The following is an 8,265-nucleotide window of genomic DNA, read 5'->3' as shown; positions in this document are numbered from 1 at the left end:
GTCATTCAGCCTGTCAGACTTTAATTTATCAAAGGGGTGCAAGAGTTAACAAATTTGTGACAAGAACATTTCATAAATGAAGCCCATTGTCAGAAATGGTGGAAAAAATGAAAAAAGGTACATTTACACATTGTCGTGATGTCACTAACAAGAATCGGACAAAAAATAGTTACATTTCAAGAAAATTTCTCTGCTTTTTTCCACATTGCAAATCTTCAAATACAAAGATGATTAGATTTACATTCAAAATTAAAGAAGAGGTTTTCAGAGACAAAGGTAGCAATAACAAACACTGGATAGAACTTGGCAAAATAGGTAGCCCTGACAATAAGAAAAGCCTAATGTGTCCCTCTGGTGGGTGAAAGGTGCAACAGCATCTACCAAAGAAGTGAATCAAATGCAGCCTTTCTTTGTGTTATCATGTTGTGTTCATAAGGCTGCATTTTGTGGCGTGCTTCTCAGAATGACCATCACTCACTTGGAGACTGTTTTCAGTGGCTTTAGAACACAACTGAGACCTATTTTGTGTGTGTGCGGTCATTTAGAAAATGAGTCATATTTTAGGGCATTGTTGTGCAAAGCAAATGTCAAAAACTGAAGTATCCATTTAAAAATCAGCTTAAGCCTCACAACAAAATAAATCACATTTGTATCACATGAAAATGGGTCTGATCTGAGAGGTCAGCTGACATGTTATGATCTGAGCCCTACATGTTGCATGTTGCCATTAACTGAACTGACATATAAAATGAGCAGCAGCATACATGAAACACTCAGCTCCAAAAGGCAATCTGCAACAAGGCAGAGAAAAGCACCAGGAGCTGCTCAGAACACCTCTAAAGTGTCTGCTGAGGTGGGAGTTAAGCAGTCATTATGATGTTCGAAGGCTCATCAGACATCTTGGAAGTTGGTGCAGCCATTACTTGAACAACTAAATACTGTCTGAACATGTGTCCTTCCCAAGATTTTGCTAATCGTGCTGTCTGAAGTTGTCAGTTCCAAATACTTTTAGGTAACACAAACACATTACAAAAACATTCAAATACAATCACACACAAGCGTGTTCACAGCCACTGGCAGCCAAGCGAAGCTCTGCTGATTGGAATCATGCAGGTACAGTGTTGTACCTGCTTTTCATCAGAGGCTGGCTAGTGCTGTTCAGTCCTGGAATGAACACGGAGTCACTGTGGCTGCACGGTTCAGCGGGAGAACAGGAACTACTTTGGGACTATTTGAGCCCTACATGTGCAGGGTCTTGGATATCAGCACCACAGGCACAGAAACAACCAGGTCACAATTTCTGGATCACCACCTGGAACTTACCTGCCAAGACAAGGACAAAAAGATTTGTTTTAACTTGAGCCAGTGTATTCAAGAATAAACACCTGACCTCAATACTTGCATAGTTAGTTTGGTAAGAGAATGGGCACTTACACGATGGCATAACGGAGACCTCAGCTGTCACCACACTGTCCAGACCTAGATTAGACAGAGCTCCTCTCACCACCCCACACGAAAATGCAAGGTACTGGGAGACAATACACAAAATTATCCTCAAGAATAACAACAATTGCTTTGGTTGTGCGTCAAAACGCAACACCTCAAGCGTCCATGTGCGTATGTACTACAAACCTTTGGAGCCTGATCGAGGTATTGTTTTCCACTGGAAAGCTGAGTCAGCATAGCAAACTTGTTGTCCTGTAAAACATAGGTGCCCTATAGCAAAAAAACAAACAGGTTTTAAAACTGGTCTGCTTCAATTACTAGTGACATGAAGTAAAGTCCAATTCAGGACATACATTAACAAATTTTAAGATAGAAAGTTGTTGAAGTTACATGGAATATGGTAGCGGGGCAGTATTACTGAGAAAAAAAATCATACAGATTCTGCAATTAATAAATAAAAGTTTTCCTATATGACCTTGAGTGACATCTACACTTTTGAGGATTCATACACACCTTCATCTATATATTTCTATGACTTTTCCATGCCATTAACATATTTTCTTCTAAAAATCTATTTACATGTGAAAAAAACAGGCGAGAAATCCATGTCAAAATTTACCAGTGGATATTTGAAAAAAAAAAAGGAAACTGGCTTTACAAATATCTGTGTATTAGAATATGCGGGGCTTAATTATGACAAACTGAATACATTTTTCATAATTGTATGATCCATGACTATTGTTTTAGGTGAATGCCAGTGAGCTGTCCACAGACATTTGCAATTGGTCATCAGCTTAAGACTATCAGCTTGTAACTGAGACAGTCAAGCCAAAATTTGACTGGTAGGAGAAATATTTTTCATTTCCTAGTTGTTTTGTGATCACAGTGGGGTCATGCAACATTATCTGATGTGATGTATCTCAGAAATACATACCAACTTCAGTAACATCAAATCAACCCCTCTTTTTACCTGATGGTTTGTACGGAGGTTGTCAACCTGCCTCCTGAAGATCTTGGTCCAGAAATCTTTACAGATAAACTTCATTATATCCAACTCATCCTTGAAGCTGGGGGAGTCTCTGGTCAGCCTTGAAAGACAAAAACAAAAAACAAAAAAAACAACTCAGATGCATAAGTAAGGATTTTCATCATACTTTAAGTAGTGTTGTGCATGTGCATGTGTGTGTGTGTGTATGTGTGTGTGTACCTCTCAATGAGTCCTTGTCCAACTCTGAACCCCATCCCTTCCAGGACTGAAACACACACTGCTCTATCCTGAGAAAAAAGATAATGTTCACAATATTACCGAGGAAAATTGGCTTTACGTTAATATAATCAAATAATATTGATACACATTGATTAAAACAGCCATGTAAATACCCCAAGCTGAGACTAAGCATACAAAAGCCCAAATAGACAGAGAAAAATATCACAACAGGATCATACAGTAGCATTTACAAACGTAAGCGTGTTTATCCAACAAACCTTATTGTCCATCTCTCCTTTATTTGACTGCTGCTCCTTGTAAACATGAGACACGATCTCCATATGGAGAAATTCAAACAGAGCATCGTCTGCCATTCCTGAAAAGCACCAAAAAAATAAGTCAAAATACTGTGCTAGCCTACGCATACCAATACCAGTGAGAGCGTTAGCATTAACTAGCTAGGTACTAGCTAAGATGCTGTTGTAGCGACGTTTTCAGGACGTCATTATCATGTTTCTTTTTCTCCAGGCATGGCAGATAAAAAGGACGAACACAGTGCACGTCGGCATGACTCATCGTACAGTTAATGACACTAAATTCAGCCGAAAAAATTAGTTACACCGACCTGTCAAATGTCGACCAGATGTAAACACATACACTTTCTGGGTTGCACTTGTTATCGTCACCAGGGTACCCCTTTAGCTTTCACGTCCGAAACGGAGTTATCCTTGAAAATAATGTGAACAAGACAGCTGCTGACAAAAAACGGCTACAAAAAGAAATGATATAGTCACAAGTGTATTAAGGCCACTACAGCGTGAAACATACAGTCATTATAGGGGGAAAAAAAATCATGGTATATATTTGGAGTAAGCCGCACACTAAATCGAACGCTCTCTCATGAAGGCCTCGGCATTTCTTCCAATCACAGCGTTTTACGTCACCTATCATATGACAAAATTCCTTTATTCGGATTGGATGTTGGAAAACTGGCTAATTCCTGTTTGCTCATATGACTTGAGTTATTAACAGCAGCATCACGAAGGTTTGGAATTTACTGTACTTGTGTCACTTTACAGGACGAATTTATATTTTTTGTATTTTTTGTATCGATCTGTTAGAAAGTTATGACATTCTAGTTATTTTTTTATCGTAGCGGCGTCAACGGTGTTATCATAGGTAGTAATTTAGCAGTTACAACTTTGTTTAATCTAGGAAAAAATAGACAAATCCAGTGATCGTGTGTGTGTGTGTGTGTGTGTGTGTGTGTGTGTGTGTGTGTGTGTGTGTGTGTGTGTGTAGTCATGTCGAGCAGGTACCCTATAGTGGTGCAGGGCGAGGCATCAGAGTCAGACTCTGACGATGAGGTCTACATCACCTCCTTGCCTGCCCCTCAGGCCACCACTGTTGGAAGCAAGGTACTTTTGGTGTATGCACTTGAGGAAAAAAAAAAAGTTCAGCATCAAACCGCCTCTCTTATCCTAAATCCACATTTCCTTTTGCTTTCAGGTACCAGGGGAGGCATCTGAGACAGACAGCGAGGGCGAGCCAGAGCACGCGGGTCAAGTCTCTGCTATGAGCCAGGAAAACACGCAAATACTCAGAAGAGAACTCCCTCCGCTAATTGTAGTGAGAGACCACCCTGATATACAGTCAGTAGTGGAAGACAGACCAAGCCCCACACACAGACCACATGGTGAGTTATGCTAGAATTAATAACAATTACACTTAGTGTGACAGTGGTGCATTTTCTGCTAAAAATACAGCTAGTTGAGGTAAACATAGATTATATCATATTTGCTTTAATTGCTACACCTCATAAATCAGATGAAGAGAAATCTTTTCAGGTTCTGTTTCACTGATGTCACAAATATTAATTTTCCAGGTGAAACCTTGTTACAGCAGAAGCTGCAGGAGTCGAACAGCCGGCTGTACTCTGACGTTGGACAGACTCTGCGGCAGGTTTATGGCAGTGCCACAAGGGAGGTATGATGGTTGTGAGAGCAAATGCCACTGCATCCCACTTCCTGCACATTTTATTTCATTATTGTTTTCAAACACAGTAAAAGTAATGTACAGATCCATCTCAGATTTGGTCAGAAACACCCCAAGATGTTGGTGATTGGTTCCTTTGAAGATCATCAGTTTTCATGGTAACCATCAGATGGTTCATTTCACAGAGCCACCTTAGACGTTACTTATGGAAACTGTTCGGAAAAAGGACAGGCACTTTCACAAAATTACAGGCAAATTTCAACCGATCCGATTGTTGTACTGATATTGAAACTGAAGCCATTTGGTGGAGGATCAATAACACCTTTTCCACAGAGAAAAGCCTTCTGTGGGTTTTCTTTTGATCCTCTTTCAAAGAAGAACTTCTCTTCAGTTGTCAAATAACTTATGCGATATCAGCATCTTCGCAAACGTCTCTGGGACCTGTCATTTTGAATGAATGTCCCGGCTTCCTTGCTGTCGTCACACCTAAACCACGCCTGTATCTGCTCAGAGGATGCTTATTGGTCAAAACCACTGTGGTGGTTGCATCAATTGAAGTCTGACAACATGGTCTCTCACACGATCTTGTGACGTCAAGATCTTGCTAACCAGCTGCCTTGCAAGGTAAGTTACTGAGGCGGAGCAACTAATTTTGCTATTTAGTCAAAAAACAGGAAACTGTAGGAATTGGACTCAGCTCGGTCAGATCTCCTCTAAACTTCATGCATTTGATACTAGTCCCGGCTTGAAAACCACTACAAGGTGAATTAATTTGTTGTCATAGCGCCACCTAATGGTTACAGGAAGTAAGCCATATGTAATTAACATTTAATTTACAACAAAATTCCTCTGACTTGCCTTCACCTGATCGACAATATATTCAATATAATACGGAGTAAGTGTATTGTCTCTAGCGCCACCTAGATTTACATTGGCTGAGTTGGCCTTGGTGGAGGTATAACACTTCGATTGTTTTCTAGTTTTAGTACATTTTTTGCTGCTATTGTTTAATTCTTTTTTTTTTTTCTGGAAGGTGCGCAATGCAACAGCTCAGCTCAACGCCTCACAGAACGCCATCATCAATGCCTCCCACAGCATCAGGTTAATACTGGATGACTTGAAGGCCGTCTCCGAAAAGATTGACATCATCACCAGCTGTCAAATACTACCTGATATTAAAACCAATCATTCAGATCACAATTCTTCTGTTGTACCCTGAAAACAAACAAGATAGATTGACTACAGGTGTGTTTAAAAAAAAAAAAAAAGCTTCTTTCAGTGTTTCACAATGCTACTGAATAGACATGTATATTAACGGCTCTCCTGGATGTACATCTTTCATAAAAGTATATTTCAAGACTTTTTTAGTCTTGCAAGAAAGAAAAGGATTAAAAAAAATCTCATGTACTGGAGTTTTTTTTTCACCAGGGTTACACTTTGTTTTATTTTTCAAAAAATATATTCTTTTCAGTATTCAATTTTCCAACATTTCATGCAAATTGTCAATTATATCATTAAAGAATGCTTCTTTTTTTGTTGAAATTTCAGCTTTGTGTAAAAATTTGACTTGCAAATGGAATTAAATAACAGATATCACAGTGCTCCTGAAGTTGCTGTTCTATATGTGATTGCTGACATTGGGTGAGAGGCGGGGTTCACCCTGGATGGGTCACCAGTTCGTCGCTGGGCCATCAGAGGTTCAGTATCTTGTTCAAGGATACTTCAACATGGGCCCCGGGGAAAGTGAGTATTGAACCAGCAACCCTTCAGTTGCTAGACGGCCACTCTACCTCTGAGCCATGCTGCTCCATGTGAGGTTTTGTTGAAGATAATTTTACAGTAATTCACAGCTGCTCTGGTTCAGTTTTGAGAAGTTTTAATATGCAAACACTTCATCCAAAGAGTAAAAGCCACTTCTGACTTTTTATTAAAACAAAATACCCTTTTGTACAAAGTGTAAATCACAAAAATGAAGTCAATAACATGCAGCCACTTAAATGTCATACATTTCAATATCTATTACTATTTATACACATCACTGAAAATATGCTGCGCGTGCTTCTGAAAATGTCCTCACATTTCCTCAGTAACACAGCTGACATTGATATCTGCCCAAAATTCACACGAAGGTTGATCATATATTTAATTCTTAAACAATATCTAACCAAAGCAGGATTCTGACTGTCATGCTGTTACTCTATTGTATTGTAAAAAAAAGGGCTTCACATCTATTCGTTTCTATTCAATCGCTCTGATGTTCTTATTTTTCCCACACAACAGAAAACATAGAGGAGCCTGTGTTCAGTTTCCATGCGTGAAAGTCAGATAGGTGTGTAAATGTAAATCATCACCACTATCAGCAGGTTGAGACCTGTGGCCACAATCCCCACAATGCCAAGCATGTCCACGTTGTTGCAGTTCAGCTTAGAACACACATTTGCACCATCGCCACACTGGAAAAGAGAAAGAAGTGTGTTGCCAGTGTAGTTAGCATGGACTCACTTTGGTGTAGTAACCATGTTTGCCACATGATGGCAGCATCAGTGCGTAAATGACTGAACAGTCATAGTGATGAAAAGAAAAACTCCCGTCCAGTTTAATCGTTTATTATATACCTTGCTGCTGTTTCTCTCTTCTTTGTTGATTGTGTGATCCATTTCTGCGTTCAGCTCCATTTGTTTTCTTCTGAGTTCACGCCGATTGCAGTCAAAAGGGAAATAAAAAGAGTAATTTATCCAAGTCGAGTCCAGACAATAATTCACTGGTGCCTCCTGGAGTTGAATGTCTTCTGTATCCTTTATCCTCTTTTAACAGAGTGCCACAGATTAAAGGTCTGTAATAAATGAGAGAATAAAGGGATGCTGTGTGCCCCGCTGTGAGGCTACTGGCTCAAAACAGCAAGTGTCACAGAAGGCCAAGAACCTACACAGCTGTCCGGCCACTATTCCTGTGTCAGGTCATATATAGGCTTCCTCAGTGGGAAGTGTGACAAGGAGTGAAGAGGCTTTAAATACCTTGTGGTGACATCACATATGCCCCCCTCTGTTAATCCATTAGGGTTATGGTCGGTATGATGGAAATGATTCACCGCTGTGTATAAGAAAGTGTGTGTGCAGATATTTTGAAAGCCCCTTGTAGAGCTGAAGAGGCCCACAGGAGAGAAGTTCAGACACACACACAATGGTGATTCACATTAATTACGTGGTGTGTGAGAACCGTGGTGATAAACCTGCATTCCAGGCGAGGCTTAAGGTCAGAAGTGAGCTTTTTGCTGTGGTCATAGAGGAGCTCCTTCAAACCAATTATCATCTAAGAGCAGCAGTTTAAATATGAATAATAATTTCACAAAATTACCTATGAAGAAAAATGAACTTAGGTTCAATAGAAATTACATTAATTTATTCAGAATCCTAAGAGAAAATGCATAAACACAGTTTCCCTTAATTGGCTGAAAGAGGTTTAGTTACATGGCCTGCATCTGAAAATATGATGACTCATCATCTTACCTGCTGCGAGCGTATCACCCTTTTATCTACCTTTTTCCAACCATTAAACTGTCCCAAATCACCAGAACAATAATGGTTCACTCCATGTTAAAGATAGCAGACCACAAGGGG

At 39.8% G+C, this 8,265-nt stretch overlaps 2 protein-coding genes across 3 annotated transcripts; one reads left to right on the top strand and one right to left on the bottom strand.

The window, feature by feature from the left end:
• trappc6bl (trafficking protein particle complex subunit 6B, like) lies at positions 1 to 3,539 on the bottom strand. Its single transcript, XM_086215092.1, has 7 exons — positions 3,279 to 3,539; positions 2,932 to 3,029; positions 2,654 to 2,721; positions 2,417 to 2,534; positions 1,633 to 1,716; positions 1,435 to 1,528; positions 1 to 1,323 (listed from the first exon to the last, which is right to left on the bottom strand). Exons 2-7 carry the CDS (start codon positions 3,025 to 3,027, stop codon positions 1,292 to 1,294), a joined length of 492 nt encoding a protein of 163 aa, XP_086071218.1. The 5' UTR covers positions 3,028 to 3,029; positions 3,279 to 3,539; the 3' UTR covers positions 1 to 1,291.
• A 94-nt stretch (positions 3,540 to 3,633) lies between these two features.
• bloc1s3 (biogenesis of lysosomal organelles complex-1, subunit 3) lies at positions 3,634 to 6,249 on the top strand. Of its 2 annotated transcripts, none has more exons than XM_086215090.1 (5): positions 3,634 to 3,698; positions 3,956 to 4,071; positions 4,163 to 4,349; positions 4,539 to 4,639; positions 5,682 to 6,249. In XM_086215090.1, the coding sequence occupies exons 2-5, from the start codon at positions 3,958 to 3,960 to the stop codon at positions 5,865 to 5,867; spliced, it is 588 nt and encodes a 195-aa protein (XP_086071216.1). In that variant the 5' UTR covers positions 3,634 to 3,698; positions 3,956 to 3,957; the 3' UTR covers positions 5,868 to 6,249. The 2 variants fall into 2 exon arrangements, with proteins under 2 accessions (XP_086071216.1, XP_086071217.1); XM_086215091.1 differs by having other exon boundaries at positions 3,685 to 3,832.
• The last annotated feature ends 2,016 nt before the right edge of the window (positions 6,250 to 8,265 follow it).

Source organism: Aulostomus chinensis, chromosome 10, assembly GCF_037954235.1.
Source record: "Aulostomus chinensis isolate RoL2024-O1b breed Wild chromosome 10, RoL_Achi_v1.0, whole genome shotgun sequence".
In the NCBI taxonomy this organism is placed as follows: domain Eukaryota; kingdom Metazoa; phylum Chordata; class Actinopteri; order Syngnathiformes; family Aulostomidae; genus Aulostomus; species Aulostomus chinensis.
Note: the sequence above shows the minus strand (reverse complement) of the source record. Positions and strands in the feature narration are given on the sequence as shown.